The sequence below is a fragment of the Panthera uncia genome, chromosome C2, assembly GCF_023721935.1.
Source record: "Panthera uncia isolate 11264 chromosome C2, Puncia_PCG_1.0, whole genome shotgun sequence".
Taxonomy (NCBI): domain Eukaryota; kingdom Metazoa; phylum Chordata; class Mammalia; order Carnivora; family Felidae; genus Panthera; species Panthera uncia.
The window spans coordinates 126,440,799-126,457,828 of NC_064810.1; the positions used below are offsets into that span (position 1 = coordinate 126,440,799).

Genomic DNA, 17,030 nt, shown 5'->3' on the forward strand with positions numbered 1-17,030 from the left:
ACCCCAGCTGTGGGAGTCAGGATCTAGGCTCTTCACTGGGAAGCAGTGGTAGGTCTTCCACTTCCCCTGTGCCAAGGGTGCGTGAGGACAGGTAGAGTGGGCAAGGCTGGGAAGGGGTCTCCTTCCAGTCATGGGAAGAACATGTCCAAGGGCTCAAGGGTAGGAGAGCAAAGGGTGAGTCCTGGGTATCTCCCTTCCTATGGAATCTGGGCTGGTCTCTGAATGAAACCCAACCTGGGTGGTGCTGGAAGGTCTAGCAAAGGAAGCCTTTCTGCTTTACCCCCAGGCAATTCCACCGAACATGCAGAAGAGAGGGGACAGTAGATAGAGGAATGTCCCAGATGGGGCAACAGTGGACAGGTGAAGTTTACTGAAGGGAGGAGAGGATGGATAAAGCTTTAGAGGTATTTCGAGTTTGGAAAAGGAAGACAGAGCCCTCGTGTTGGGGGACCTGAATCTTACCTGCAGCATGGTGGTGACAGCATCTGCTGAGGGACATTGTTGAGGGCAGGCTGGGACTTGCTGAGAATGGAGGCTGCTGGGAGGACCTGCTCTGGGGAACCAGTACCCTCTGCTGTGTTCAGTCATTTGCACACAGGTTTTCTCTTACCCGTCTGAGTTTTTAGACAACGGGAACCATCCACTTCCTGTTTGCATCCCTGGGACCTGCCTCAGGGAGGGCTTAGCACACATGAGGCAGCCAATACACGTTTGGAATGTGTGCTGAGTGATGAGCCACCTCTACACAGGTGCGATTCATCCAGGATTTTTTGGTGATGTGGGGTTGAGTGTATGTCCCCCACATTTTGCCTGGCACTTTCTATGACTGGAAGAGTGGCAATTTTGACAGCCACAAGAACACCTGGGGAACAAGGTGTTCTTAACCTTAACTGTGCTTAAAGCAAGTTGGGCAAAGCGCAGCACCCCTAATATTAGCATCAAGGGTCATGGCAGGTGAGTAAAACTGATTACAATAGAATTCACATAGCTCTGAGTAAATAATGCAATGTCTTCCAATTTTTTGGCTAAAGTCACATTGCTCTAGGCTGTAGTTTCCTGATTTTTCTCACCTCAAATCCTTTTCTCACATCCTCTTGCACTGACCCAGATCCCATCACAGGATGTGTGGGAGAGCAGAGGAGCAGTGAGATGTGTGTTGTGTCGTGCCGTGGCATGACAAGACTGAACATCTTCCTGAGCTGACTGGGCACCAGGTGACCTTGTTGGCCAGAGGACACGGACCCAAGTGAACTGAAGACGTAAAGGAGGGGAGCTGGGGGTGATGGGATCAGCTTGGCCACAGGCAGTGAAAAAGTTGTTTCTGAGGGAATCAACTAGAATAAATCCTTGTGCTAACTTCTTGGGAGGTGGGGCTGCTGGTTTGGTGTCGGAACTGATTTGGGTGGCAAGACTGAGATGGGGGTGTATGGGGAATGGTAGAAGAGAGGGGCACTAACAATAATATTGGAACTTCCACAAGGCTTGAAACTGATGGGAGAGATGGGCTCCTTGGGCCTCAGTGGAGTCCAGACTACCACAGCTGCACAAGGATTGCATGCCTTTCATGCACTCCAGTGTGGACAACAGGCTTGTGGTTCAAATCAGCACGCACGGCCCCTAGAGGGGGTATCGAGGAGGAGCTGTGTGCTTGGCATCCTAATAGAACTTTAGTTAACCCCAGAGATCAGAGGGTGGATTGCTGTATTATTAATAATTATTTCAATTAATAAATAATAATAATAATAATAATAATAATAAATAAGGCAAGAGATCTTTCCACAAACCCCAGTGAGTCTGAGGAGCTTACTAGGTGTCTTAGGTTTGGTTCCCCAGAAGCAAAGCCTGAGGTAGGGATCCTGGTACCTGTAAATAATTAAGGGGTTGTTCTCAAGAAAAGGGGGGGCAAGGAAAGCAGTATAGAGCGGAGGAAGGTGCTAAACCAGGAGGTAGTCTCAGCAGGAGACTGGGACAGCCTGATCCCACAGAGAGCTTGGAGTATGAATTACACTGTAAAACCTACTCGCTTGGAAGCAAGTGGGCTGGACTTTTAAACCCCATGTCAGCCGTCATTGGCTGAGCGGGAGTGGGGGTGGCGGGCCTAACCTTCTCGGCCAGGTGTCTACTGTTTGAGGACAATTCCCTGGAGAAGTGGGGCCCCTGAAGAGGGACGTCTGGGGGTATCAGCGGCCATCACTCACAGCAGCGGCCTTGTGTAGGGTATTTCTGTGGGGCACTAACAGCGTCTACTATTCTTGTTGTGATTCTGTATCAGACGACCCTTTCAGGACTCAAAACTCATGCTGTGAAATGGGAATCTCTTGCAAACTCTGACCCACACGACTATGACTAGGGTTCAACAGTTGAGAGTTTAAACTGACATAAGAAACGCCAGGCTCCTCCCGGCCCACTCACCAGGGCCCGCAAGGATTCCGTTTCAGCCTGGAGGCTCTGGACCTGGCACGAAGTGTTGTGCAGCTCCAGTCTGAGGGCGGCGGCCAGCTTCTCTTCCTGGGTCTGTGCCATGCGGGCCATTTCCGCCTGTTGCTGTGGAGGGTCAGGTGTCCGCGTGAGCAGGGGTGCGTGGAGAGCCCGAACCTCGCTTTCCCTCTCACCCTTCCCAGTGACCACTCCACTGCATGTCACTTAGGGCAAACAGCTGGCAGACTGAAATATCCCCCTTTTTCTACAGATGCCCCCACCGATTCGTATCCAAGCATTTACTTAGTTTGAACATATAGTGCATGCAAATAGAATAAAATTCAAAAGATTTTTCTGAAGGATTTATAGGAGAAAGTCTCCTTTTGTCCCTATGCCCTAATTATCTAGTTCTCTTGTTTCCAGTTTCCTATACCTCTTTCCAGAAATATTCCATATATTTATAAGTAAATAGGTATGGTCATCCCCCATCCTCTTGCTTTGGTACTTAATATATCTTAGAAAACATTTTCTACCAGTATATATAGATTAATTACATTCTTTTATTAAAAAATTTTTTTGGGGGGGGGTGTTTATTTTTGAGAGAGAGGGAGAGAGTGTGAGTGGGGAAGGGGCAGAGAGAGACGGAGGCACAGAATCTGAAGCAGGCTTCAGGCTCCGAGCTGTCAGCAGGGGCTGTCACGCAGGGCTGGAACTCATGAACCTTGAGATCTCGACCTAGGCAGAGGTCAGATGCTTAACGGCCTGAGCCACCAGGCACCCCTCAATTACATTCTTTTAAACGGCTCCATAGTATTGCCTTGTTTGGAAGCCCTTGCACCGATGAGCACTTTGTTGCCGGTCTTTGCCTGTTATAAACAATGGTGTGAAGAATGGCTTTATAACACTCCTTTTCCACATGGGCGTATCTCTGAGGGGGTAAATCCTTGCAGTGGAACTGCTGAGTCAAAGGGCATGCATTTATCATTTTGATTAACGTTGCCAAATTGCCCTTCAGAGAACTTCTAACTCTGTCCAGTACTGTAAGGCAGTGCCAACTATCCCCACATCTGCTTTAGACGAGGAGCACTCAACTTCTCTGACATCCCCTGTTTCCTCATAAAAACCAGTCTGGCCACAATTGTGAACACAGGGGGTCTGTGTTTTGAAATTTCTCCCTGAGCGAGATGGACATAGTCTGGTTCTTCCCCATACTTTCAGTGGAGTAGGTCATCGCTCCCCTTTTCTTTGTGCTGGAGAACAGGGAAAACTAGAGGTCACCTTCATTCATCTGAGAGTAGTTGAAGGGTTATCTCTGAGCCAGCGATATGGGAGAAAACACCTGTTTTCTCTCCTAGGTTACTGGCTGGCTGGGTTGGCCATTTTTACTACATCTGAATACTTATTTATAGGGTTATGCAAAAATAGCCCAATCTAACTGACTAACTAAGAACACCCAGGTCAGAGAGCTCATATCTCAGGAGTAGTTCTTTCTGTGTGAGGGCTATAAAGACCTCAACAAAAACACCCATTAAAGAAAGGTCTGGGAGGGGCGCCTGGGTGGCTCAGTCGGTTAAGCGTCTGACTTCACCTCAGGTCGTGATCTCGCGGTCTGTGGGTTCAAGCCCCGTGTCAGGCTCTGTGCAGACAGCTCAGAGCCTGGAGCCTGCTTCAGATTCTGTCTCCCTCTCTCTGACCCTCCCCCGTTCATGCTCTGTCTCTCTCTGTCTCAAAAATAAATAAAGGTTAAAAAAAAAAATTAAAAAAAAAAAGAAAGTTCTGGGATTGGGAGCCTGAGTGGCTCTGTTGGTTAAGCATCTGCCTCCAGATTTCAGCACAGGTCATGATCTCACGGATTGTGGGTTTGAGCCCTGCGTTTGGCTCTGTGCTGATGGCATGGAGCTTGCTTGGAATTCTCTCTCTCCCTCTCTCTCTCGCTGCCCTTCCCCTGCTCATGTTCTCTCTCTCAAAATAAATAAATAAACATTAAAAAAAAAAGTCTGGGATAGGCTGAAGGAGAATGGAAGCTGTGGGCCCAGCTCTGACTGGTCAGTGCATGGCTGTGTGTCCCTGGACTGTCATTCAGCCTCTCTGAGCCCCGTCCCTGCCCACAGAATGCAGATGACAGTGAGTGGAGAATGATAATCATATGACTATCTCTAGGGGTCACTCTGAGGCTTCCATCAGGTTATGCATGTGGACACTTTTAGAACCTTAAAAGCATGCAAATAGTGACAGCGTATATTCTCTATATATGTAAAAAGTACTATTAGCCAATAAATGAGTTTGTAAAAGATATTGTGGGTTGGATACTACTAATGATAACTCATAGGCGTTAAGCACTTAATGGTGCCGAGCGCTTCATTAACAGGGTTAAGTCCATTATTTCACTTAATCTTCACGACCCTATGAAACAAGTGTCATTGGTATTCCTATTTTACATGAGGAACTGAGGCACAGAGAGACTGGGCTATTTACTCAAAATCGTATGTCCTAGGAGGGCAGAGCTGGGCTCCAGTGTAGAGACAGATGCCAGACCTGTACTCTTAACCAGTACTGAGTGCTGCCGTTTCCACCAACCCATCAAGACTCCTGAAAGCAGAGTTGCCTTCCCCAAAGTGAAGGTGGACCACTCTAAAACATCTTTGTGGTCTGCCAAGCCCTCCTGCGATGGGTTGCCCTATTTTTCTCTGTCTCTTTCCGGTTGGGACTTGACCGTGTAGGCCGTGTGGCTGGGTGGGCAGTGGGAGGGTGGTGCTCTGGCAGACAAATGGAGTCTGGCGGTGCAGGGGCACAGAGCGGCCAGGGGCAGCCGGGAGCTGGAGTCGGCCCCTGACCCCTCACAGGAGCTGAGTGTTAAATTCTCAGGATGTTTGTAAGCTGGTTGGTAGACACCGCCATCATTAAAAATTAAATTGCATCAACTTACACTTAATTAAGTTTTATTAAAATGGTAACAAATTCTCCAAACACATCACTTGCTAATTTATTTACATTTTATCATTATCTGTGCCATCCATGGTCTTTATATTGATGGTACCTGTGTGGTGGGAATAACATTTAATGGACTCCTGAGCATGTCTGTCAAACTCTGTGCTCATTTACATCAAGTTAGGAGTTTGAAATCAGCCATGAGAGTATTTACCTCATGGAAATTGGTAAACACCACAAATCAGGGATTGAATTATTGTTTTGGTGACTATCTAGACTTAAGGAAATGTTAATAATGCAGATTAAACTTTAAGTTGGGTCATGTCTGTAGCCGTTGCATTAAAAATAGCAAAAACAGGGGTGCCTGGGTGGCTCAGTCGGTTAAGCGTCTGACTTCAGCTCAGGTCATGATCTCACATTCGGGGGTTGGAGCCCCTCATCGGGTTCTGTGCTAACAGCTCAGAGCCTGGAGCCTGCTTCCGATTCTGTGTCTCCCTCTCTCTATGCCCCTCCCCCACTCACACTCCGTCTTTGTCTCTCTCAAAAATACATAAACATTAAAAAAAAGGAATAGCAAAAACATTAGAGGGAGTATTTTCCCAATATTTATAAACTATTATCTGATTTGCGAAGAAGTTACTCATATCATTGATGAAAGGACTCATTAAGGTCAATGGAAATATCAACCGAAAATTCATATGAGAGCTATCCTCATTTATCTTTGACATGAGTGACTTTTTTGCTTAATCGGATATTAATAATCAAGGATATTTTGTAATCTGATTTTGTGACATTGTTGATGACAGAATTGTAAAAACAATTGGCAGATTTTGCAAGATTTCAGCAAGTCACACTGAAGGTATAGGTGCAAATGGAAAAGCAAAGTGAGTATTTTATCTTAAAATTTATGTTATCTCTTACCACCTCACATCTGTCAGAACGGCTAAAATTAACAACTCAGGCAACAACAGATGTTGGCGAGGATGTGGAGAAAGAGGAACCCTTTTACACTGCTGCTGGGAATGCAAAGTGGTGCAGCCACTCTGGAAAACAGTATGGAGCTTCCTCAAAAAGTTTAAAATAGAATTACTCTACGATCCAGCAATTGCACTACTAGGTATTTATCCAAAGGATACAAAAATGCTGATTCTAAGGGGCACACGTACCCCAATGTTTATGGCAGCATTATTGATAATAGCCAAAGTATGGAAAGAGCCCAAATGCCCATCAACTAATGAATGATAAAGATGTGGGGTGTGTGTGTGTGTGTGTGTGTGTGTATTTACATATATATTTACATATATATACACAAAATATAATATTACTCAGTGATCAAAAAGAATGAAATCCTGCCATTTGCAACAATGTGGATGGAACTAGAGTGCATTATGCTAAGGGAAATAAGTCAGTCAGAGAAAGATAAATATGATTTCACTCATATATGAGATTTAAGAAACAAAACAAGTGAACATAGGGGAAGAGAAGGAAAAATAAGATAAAAACAGAGAGGGAGGCAAACTTTAAGAGACTCTTGAATACAGAGAACAAACTGAGGGTTGTTGGCAGGGTGTTGGGTGGGGGAGATGGGCTAAATCGGTGATGGGCATTAAGGAGGGCAATTGCTGGGATGAGCACTGGGGGTTATATGTAGGTGATGAATCACTAAATTCTATTCCTGAAATCATTATTACACTATATGTTAACTAAGTTGGATTTAAATTAAAAAAAAATTATGTTATCTCTAAAATTATATAAAGAAAACATCAACAGAAATTTCTCTGTTACCTTTTAATGGTACTGTGAAATCTGACTAGCACATAAATACACATGCTTATGTCTACCCCCTCCAGAGAGCAGGTGTGAAACATGACCAGCACATCCTGGGTAAGAAATGGAGATGGGTGGAAATCAGGTCCTTTGGAGGGTAAGTTTCAAAGCCTAGGTGGGTGACTCTGGGGTGAATCTGCTGGCCCAGGCTCTCATAGTCCCCCATATGATCTGCCCTCCTCTCAACCCAGGCAGTAGGTGGTTTGTATTCAGAGTTTCACACTGGTCTTCGAGGGGATGAACACTTTATCCAAGTGTTTCCACAAGCAGCATGGTTTTGCACATATCTGAATACTGATTTAAGCAATTTTTATTTAAATCAATTCATTTTTTCTTTATAAAGAAATGTGTTCAAAATGGAAACTGTAGATAAGTTCTCAAATTTTGTGCACATCAGAATCATCTAGGGGGGCTTGTGAAAACGTAGATTCTGATTCAGGAGAGCTGAGCAGGCCTGGGAATCTGCATTTAAAAGTCCCATGTGATTTTTGGCTCAGGTCACGATTTCACAGTTCGTGGGATCCCTGATTGCCCCTCTCTTTCTCAAAATAAATAAAGTTAAAATAAAAAAACTGCCATGTGATGCCTGGTTCATGGAAGCAAAGTTCTAGATTGCTACAGAAACTGATAAAGCTGTGTCACTTGTCACAGACAAAAGATAGTTGAAAAATTAATCACATTAAAAAATTTTTAAAATGGAGCAAATTTTGGTTGTCAGGTTGCTAAGTGCCAAACCCTGCTTTCTCTTCATTGGAAGTTGAAATTAATAATATAAGAGAAGTGTCGGGGTACCTGGGTGGCTCATTAAGTGTTCAACTCTTGATTTTGGTTCAGGTCATGATCTCACAGTTCACGGGGTCAAGCCCTGAGTTGGGCTTTGCACTCACAGGGCACAGCCTGCTTGGGATTCTCTCTCCTTCTCTCTGCCCCTCCCCTACTTGAGTGCTCTCTCTCTCTCTCTCTGTCTCAAAAAAAATAAATAAGCTTAAAAAAATAAGTACGGGGAAGTGTTAATGACCTACCAGCAGCAAATGGAAACTTTCTTATACAGTTTAATTAATATGGAAAGAGAAAAATAAATTAACTTGCTTACTATGGGTTTCAGTGTCATTTTATATCATGCCCAATACCTTCTCAAAACAGCTTACCACACGTAATACTTACCCTTCATTTGGGGACAGTTAACTGCTTTAACTCACCTAAAAGTATTACCTGTTCTCTCCAATTGCTTTTTGGAGTTACGCTTTCTGATTAATAATTACTTTACTTCTATTTCCATTTCAATCCAATGCTTCCAGATTTCTCCTCACAGACCAAACAGTAGGTGTGTCAGTCTAGACCCTGAGGATAGGAACATAGGGCTCTGTTTTGTTGCTCAGTGCAGTTGCTAGGATGTGTAATGAGATTCAAATATGTTGGTCCCCAGGCTTTCAAACCAGCTTGAAATCTTGGCTCTGCTGTGCAGGAGAAGGCTCCCATGTTTGCACTCCATCTATATTTCTGGGACAGGAGAGTATATTGACATTTTGAAATCTGGCAAAAGATTTCTTAAAAAATTTTTTAGTGTTTATTTATTTTTGAGAGAGAGAGAGACAGAGAGACAGAGAGAGAGAGAGAGAATGAGCAAGTGTGAGGGGGGGAGGGTCAGAGAAGGGGACAGAGGATCCAAAGTGGGCCCTGTGCTGACAGCAGAGAGCCTGATGTGGAGCTCAAACTCACAAACCGTGAGATCACGACCTGAGCTGAAGTTAGACATTTAACCAACTGAGCCACCCAGGTGCCCTGGCAAAAAAAAATTTTTTTAATTTAAATTAAGGGGGCACCTGGGTGGCTCAGTCGGTTAAGTGGCTCAGGTCATGATCTCGCAGCTCGTTAGTTCGAGCTCCACGTCAGATTCTGTGCTGACAGCTCAGGGCCTGAAGCCTGCTTCGGATTCTGTGACTCCCTCTCTCTCTGCCCCAAACCCTCTCATGCTCTGTCTCTGCTTTCAAAAATAAATAAACATTAAAAAAATCGTTTTAAATTTTAAATTTTGCATGTTATTGCACATGTAAGATGGGTGTGAGAAAGAACAGCAAGCATGCTTTGGAGTGAGTCAGAATGAAGTCTCTGAGAGTCTCCAAATGGAGGGGGAAAAGGGCCATCTCCTAACCCAGCCCTCTGCTATGCAGGCGTGTTCTTAGCAGAACATGTATCCAAGATGAGCGCTCAGACGTGGAAATGTGCAATCTGCCTTTTCCCAGCAGGTGCTGTGTGGATTTCAGCAAATCACTGGAGCTCTCTCTTTTTGCAGCTGGTGAAAAACAGCTTTACAAACGCGTTGCTCAGCTTCAGAGTACAGCTAACCGCCTTGCTCTCAAGCCTCTTGGATCTCACGGGGTCACACTAACCTCATTATGTTCACTATCGAGTAGAAAGGGAAAGCAATGGAGTCCTTGAAGATACCGGGGTTCTCGATCTTCTATCACAGAGGAATCTTATCCCACGTGGGGGCAGGACACAAAACATGATTTGGAAAGATCATGACAAGAGTCTGGCATACCCTTTTGGACCCTCAAGACAAAGGCTTCTCAACCTCACATTCCACAAGATGTCACTTGCTCATTTCTAAGTAAAGAAAATGAATCAAGACACCCCCACTCCCACCCCATGTGATCTGTCCAGGTCAACCTAGCTGTTAAGAATGTTGATACTGGAGTCAGAATGTGTGGTTTGAATCTCAGTTCTGCCGCTTTGTAACTGTGTATTCTTGGGTAAGTTACTAACCTCTCTGGGCCTTCCTTAGTTCCCTCCTCTGTAAAATGGATAATATTTCAATACTTATCTCATCATGGGAACACGAAATAACAAGCCTGTGAGGTGCTCAGAACACCGCTGATACTTGGTAAATACTCTGTTGGCAATGCCTTCATGACACATTGCATTCTGCCTTGCGGAAGTCTTTTTCTTCGTTTTAAAAATGTTTTATTTACTTTTGAGAGAGACAGACAGAGACAGAGTACGAGCGGGAGAGGAGCAGAGAGAAAGGGAAACACACAACCTGAAGCAGGCTCCAGGCTCTAAGCTATCAGCACAGAGCCCGATGTGGGGCTCGAACTCATGAACTGAGAGATCATGACCTGAGCCACCCAGGTGCCCCTAGAAGAATGGTCTTTCTCTCCATTGCCTCCCACATGCACTCAGCCAACCTCACACTAGATTGTAGGTACCTTTCGTGAGTGGACAACTTCTCACTGACTCCTCCGTCTGCCCTGGTGACCTAACATGGTTTTTTACACCTAGGACATGCTCAGCAACATTTACTAAAGGTCTACAATGTGTCCTAGGCACATTCTAGGGACTACAGAAGAGGAGGGTCTACCAGCAGTGGAATTAAATCACATCTCCTTTTCATTAGGAGGATTAGCTATCATTATTATAATGACTATAAGTCACTTTATAGTCCTGCGGTGTCATATAAATGGTATTTAGCTAAGGATAGCTTTTGATAAGCAGCACACACACCCCTGACCTATCCAGCCAGATGTAGGATTTATTTGGGAGAAGGCTGGATGCTATCCAGTCTTTACCTGAGACATGAGTTCTCCTGTGTGGGAACTAAAAAGAAATACGTGTCTCGCTCGGTGAAACTTCAGTGTTGGCAGGAGAGCTGGCCTGGCGAGGCTAAGCCAGCTTTCTCCTTGAATTTACACAAGAGCCACCTGGCTGTTGAAGCTGTTCACTTAAGGCTATAGGACCAATTCCCAGTCTCAGTGGAAACTGGCAAAGGGTACAGCGAGGAGCACATGGCTTTGTGGTCTCGCGGCCCCTTGGCCATCAGTAAAGCACGTCCCGCTGAGGAAAGTGGCAGAAGAGGCTCGGCAGTGAGTGTAAAAGTATGAAAAGTATGTTTTCCTTCTTAAAGCAATTGTTGGAGAAGTTTAAATGATAGTATTTTTCTTCTGGTTCACGGAGACCATCCCATTCCTAAGAAGGAACTCCTCTGCTCTGTCTCTTCTTGGAGATTAACACGTGTTGAATGAAAACCCTACTACTTTAATTTCTCAGGAATTGGAGCTGTTTCATCTTTGCAAGTCTCTTATTTTAGAAACAAGGTCCCTACACTTTTCATGGGGAAGAGCTACCACTGAGAAATATCTAAGATATTTTGAGACCACAGAATCAGGTGGCCAGGGACGGGCCAGGGACTTTGTGCCCACAGCACCAAGCACCTGGTCTGTGTTTAACAAATGGAGTCCGAGTGAGTGAGCGAGTGAAGATTTCTTGGTAGAATGTATGAGGAGGAGCTTACAATGTTGGGTGATCCTCTATATAGATAGTCACTCAAATACTGGTCGTCAACCAGTTATGAGGTTGGAAACACAGTGTGGATGGTGAGGGTCTAGGAGTGCCCTTTACAGTATACATGCTGTACTTGGTAGGGTAAAGAACAGGTGAAAGTGGCCAGTGCCTACCTCAATGAGACGGTCTCTTTATTTTCCCTTCTAACAACTGCTCTGTCTCCCCCGCCTGTCCCCCGGCCAGACCAGCCAGGCTACACTACTGTAACACACAGTGACAGGAACCAAACCCTGGTCTCCTGACTCCTCTAGTAACCCTACCTTACTGGCTAACAATACCTTTTGAAAGCTAGCTGGAACTACCATAAATTAAGTAAAAAGACAATTGACAAGCTGAGAACACATTTACAACTTATTGCAGGGAGAGGACGAACTTTTCTAACGTACAAAGAGTCACTACAAACCAGTAATAAAAAGTCCAAGACTGGGATGCCTGGGTGGTTCAGTCGGTTAAGTATCCAACTTTGGCTCAGGTCATGATCTCCTGGTTCATGGGTTCGAGCCCTGTGTTGGGCTCTGTACTGACAACTCAGAGCCTGGAGCCTGCTCCCTCTCTCTCTGCCCCACCCTCGCTCATGCTCTGTCTGTCTCTCTCTCTCAAAAATAAACGTTAAAAAAAAAAAGTCCAAGACCTAACAAAAATGGGTAAAAGGTATGATCTGATAGTATACATGAGAGCAAATATGGCTGAAATTCAGCATGTAAAGAGATGTTCCACCTACCTTATAATATGAGAAATGCAAAATAAAACTGCACCGAGAAACCATGTTTTACCTATAATATTGACAAAGATCACAAGGTATGAGAACTCACAGTATTGGCGAGGATGTGGGGAAATGGTCACTCTCAAACATTTCTGATGAGAACGTAAAGTGTTACAACCTTTACCTAGGGTAATTCGACAACATTTATCAAAATTACCAATGTACATAATTTTTGACCCAGCCATTCCACATCTAGGAATTTATTCAGTAGATGTATTTCCATCTTGGGAAGTGAGGGACATACGTAGTTAGTGACTCATCTCATTTATAAAAGCAAAAGATTTTATAAAAGCCACCTTAATATTCATCAGCAAGGCATTAAATAAATCCTGGGATATCCATTAGCTAGAACAGGGGTTGGGAATTTTTTTCTATAGAAGGCCAGATAGTAAATATTTTAGGCTTAACAGACCATATGGCCTCCATTGCAATTTTTCGCTTCTGCTAGCGTATGCAAATGCAGCCATAGACAATATGTAAATGAAGGAGCATGGCTGTGTTCCAATAAAGCTTATTTGCAAAATACAGGCAGTAGGTCAGATTTGGCTGTGGGCCATAGTTTGCTGCCCACTGTGGTATAATATCATGCATCTAAAAAGCATGAATACTACTATTTGTGTAAAGAGAAAGAGAATATATACGTATTCCCTTGTATGTGGATAAAATATCTCTGAAAGGACTCATAGTATAAGGATAACATTGACTGGCCCAGTAGAAAAGAACTGTATGTCATTTCGCACATTTTGAATTTTGAAGCAAGTGAAGGTATTATATATCAAAAATGCTTAAATAAAATAAAAGTAAATTAAAAAAAAAAGGAAGAAAAACAAGCTGGGCCCAAAGCTCTTCCTGTGACACTCCCCCTCAGTGCTTGTAGTGAGCGCACCAGAATAAAACATGGCTTATTTCACTGAAGAGGCATCGGGATTATAGCCAACTCATCAACACACAGGGTCTCCTAGATTGCAGATGCTCTTAGGGCTTCTGCTGTTTCTGTCCTCCTTCAAAGGGACTCTCCCAGTTGGCTATCTTGCCATCTAGAGTCAGTGACCCCAGGTGACTAGCAGAAACCCATTTCAATCCAATTTCATATATTCTACAAAATATTCACTTTTGTACAAGCAAGCAAAGGGAATGTGTTGACATGGCAGCCTATATAAAATATTTGCCCTTTCAGGGTAAATTATTATTTGTGAATATGGGTAATGTGGAGACATGTTATCCAGGGTTTCTAGTCTCCTATGGGTAGATCCAGACCTATGTTGTCCAATATGATAGCCACTAGCCACACATAGCTATTTAAATAAAAATTAAATAAAATTAAAAGTTCAGCTTCTCGGGGCACCTGGGTGGCTCAGTCGGTTAAGCATGAAACTCCAGCTCAGGTCATGATCTCGAGGTCAGTGAATTCAAGCCCCACATCGGGCTCTGTGCTGACAGCTCAGAGCCAGGAGCCTGCTTCAGATTCTGTCTCCCCCTCTCTCTGCTCCTACTCCGCTGGTGCTCTGTCTCTCAAAAATGAATAAATGTTAAAAAAATTTTTTTTAAAAAGTTCAGCTTCTCAGTTGTATGAGGCACATTCCAAGTGCATAGTAAGCACAGGTGGCCTGTAGCCGCCATACTGGAAAGATGTACAGATTATACAACAACAGTTCCATCGTTGTGGAAATTTCTATTAGAGGGCACTGCTCTAGTCAGTTGCTAATGTGTCTTCCAGCCCTAAGACTATCAATAACCAGAAACCTCACAATTCATCTCAATCTGTTCACCTCTCTTCATTCTCTACTGTCTCCACAATCTGTCATCCTGACTGTGGGAGGCATGATGGTTAGAGCTCCAATGAAGTTCCTGACCACAAATGCCTTGAACTGATCTGAGGCAAGTGCAGACCACCATCAGGATAGGTAGCGTGGGAGCATTTGCTGTGGGGTTCCTGGCCCCCAGGAGCTATTAATAGGAAGCTGAGTTCTCTCTCAGTGGCACCTCCCACCCCACCCCACCAGCTTGTGCTGGTAATTGAGTAAGCCTTTGGTTATTGCCCACATCCTCCCGCTGCAGTGAACAAGGGACAGGGATGAGGCTTCCAGGAGTGAGGGTGTGGAGACCCCAGGGGGGTGGTTAAGAAGGCAAAACAGAGCCTGTCTTGTTTGCTCCAGAATGGAAAATCTCAGATTAGGAATGCTAGGAAAGAGGGGCATGATAGCGGCCCCCCCATATTCCCAAGGTGGCCTTGTGAGGGTCTGTGGGCTGCAGACTGGGGAATGTATTCCATGGCTAGCCAGGAGGTCTGGAGGGTGGTATGGCATGTTGTCTGTGGCTCCCTGAACATCCTCAAATACCTTGAGGTGGGTAACCACAATAAACCAAAGGAAGGGCCAGGCTGCAAGACCCTCCAGAAATTTTCTGGACCAAACTGATCTCCCCAAACATGGAGTTATACAATTTGAGAAGTTCCAAAAACTGGACCGCCAAAGTTCCTGACATCCACAACCATGGCTGGAGAGAACCTAGCCATAACCTCTTTATAAGCTTTTATTGATGTAAAACTAGGAGGAGTTAGCAGATAACTGGTAGCAGATGCTGATGGCATCCACCTTTATCCCTCAGGCTGAAACATGTTTGTTCTCCCCAGCTTCCATTCCACTGCCAAATTCCATACTTCTTTGCCTGGGAGAGCTTTCTCTGAAGTCTTTGAAAGGTCACTCTGCTAGCAGATGCCAGATGTCTGATGGGGATGGTATTACTACCCCAGCTTCCTCGCCTTTCCCTTCTCTTGTATTCTGTACTGTTCCCCAGAAGCCCTGTGGCTTCAGAGTCCAGTCTCCCACAGTGGCTGCTGGTTGGAGAATGAGTTCTTTGTTGGTTCCCTTCTCTACCGGTATTTTGTACTCCCCACCCGCCCCGGCCAACTTCCAGATAAACCATTTCCACTTTAATATTTGTCTGAGGGTCAGTTTCTGGGGAAACCTAAACAAAGACATAAATTAATCATGTCAATTAATTTTCAGGCTTTCCAGGCTGAAAGGTAATTAAATACATGTTTGTATGCTCTCTGCAAAAGGTTTTGAAAGCAGTGTGTGCTAAGCCATTTCACATTTATGCTTTGCTGCCAGGAAACCGACAGGAGATGCTCAGGACGGGCAAATGTCAGCCCCCAAGGGCATGACAGCAACTGACAAAACTATTTATTGGAGGACTTCTGGCTGTCAGTTCTGATCTCTGTTGATGATCAGAGGAATTCACTCATTCTGCAAATATTTTCTGAGCTCCGCCTCTCTGCAAGAGGCCCAGGCAGCATTAGCCAAATGAAAACAAGTACTGTCTGTTTTCTCTGAGATGCAGCTTTCAGATTACTCTATTAAAAAAAACACTAATGAATCTGTTCAGAATTAATGCTTGAATTACTGTTGGGTTGGTAATGATTCTCAAGAGTGTGAAGGGTGAATAATAATGGCCAGGAGTTTTTTCCTTTTCAAACTATGCAGGATTTATTTCTGTGAATTCAATGCCCCTTCCCTCCTCCCTGAAGAAATAATTGCTACAGGGGCGCCTGGGTGGCTCATTTGGTTAAGCCTCCAGCTCTTGATTTCAGCTCAGGTCATGATCTTACGGTTGGTGGATCCAGACCCTCGTCTGGCTCCATACTGACAGTGTGGAGCTTGCTTGGGATTCTCTCTCTCTCTCTCTCTCTCTCTCTCTCTCTCTCTGCCCTTCCCCCCCCCCTCAACAAACAAACAAACAAACAAACAAACAAACAAACGAAGAAATGATCACTACAGTGTGGTGTATGCCCCAGGAGGGTTGGGACAGAACAGGGTTGCACACCACAGAGATTCTGCTTTGGGAACAGAGCCAAGCAGGAATGACAGCCCAGTGTGGAGTAAAGGTGCCTGGACTGGGAGCCTGGAGAGCTGAACTGTGGTGTTGCCAGCCAGCTGTGTGACCTCAGGATGTCACTGCCCTCTCTGGATCTGTCTCCTCACCTTTGAAACGAGGAAATGGGATGGTCTCTAAGGTCCTGGATTATAAATATTCATGAATCTTCTAAAAAAGAAGCAATGGACCAAAATCAAACCTGTGGTTTGGTTTCACTATCCCTTTGTGTTGTTCCACCTCTGGCCTGGTTGGAGGTGGGGAGCTGCATTTTGTGCAGTTAGTAGGCACTATTTGCCATAAAAAATGTTTGCAGTGACCTGGCCCATGGAATTAAGGTTAGAAAGAAAAGGGGCGTTGAAAGGGGATAAGGGGTAGAGAGATGGGGGAGTAAAGATGTTTTCTGGGCTAGAGAACATTAGGGGGTCCAGAATCGGTGAACACCCTGATCTGAAGGTTTCTGTTGATACATAGGGGCCAGGGGATTGAGGGGCCACAGGGGGAAGAAAGAAGAACAGAAAACGTCCTCCTGGTTTTCTTTTAGTAGCTTTTATAAACTCTTGTGGCTCTCCAGCCTTCCTGTATATTAGAATCATCCAGCGAGCTTAAAAAAATCACAGAGACCCTCTCCTTCTTCGGATTTGAGTGGCCTTTGATGGCACCTGGAAATGAGCGTTTTTGAAAATGCTCTGAAATAATCCCGCCGTGCAGCTGGAAATGAGTCCCACCAAACAGTGACTCAAAGCATAGGAGCAGTCCACTTGCCTTCTCTCCAAAAGATGAGCTATCTCATTTTTCATACCTTTTCCACACCTTTCTTTCTCTTCTGTTCCTCTCATCCTGGGCCTCAAAATGCCCCAAGTCATACATGGCTGGGAGA

General features: G+C 44.7%; 1 protein-coding gene across 1 annotated transcript in view; it reads right to left on the reverse strand.

The window, feature by feature from the left end:
- Nucleotides 1-17,030, reverse strand: part of BFSP2 (beaded filament structural protein 2) — a 68,942-nt gene that overhangs the window by 7,593 nt on the left and 44,319 nt on the right. Inside the window, exon 5 of the mRNA XM_049628816.1 lies at nucleotides 2,413-2,544. Within this exon, the coding sequence (XP_049484773.1) occupies nucleotides 2,413-2,544 (132 nt within the window). The remainder of the gene's footprint in view (nucleotides 1-2,412; nucleotides 2,545-17,030) is intronic.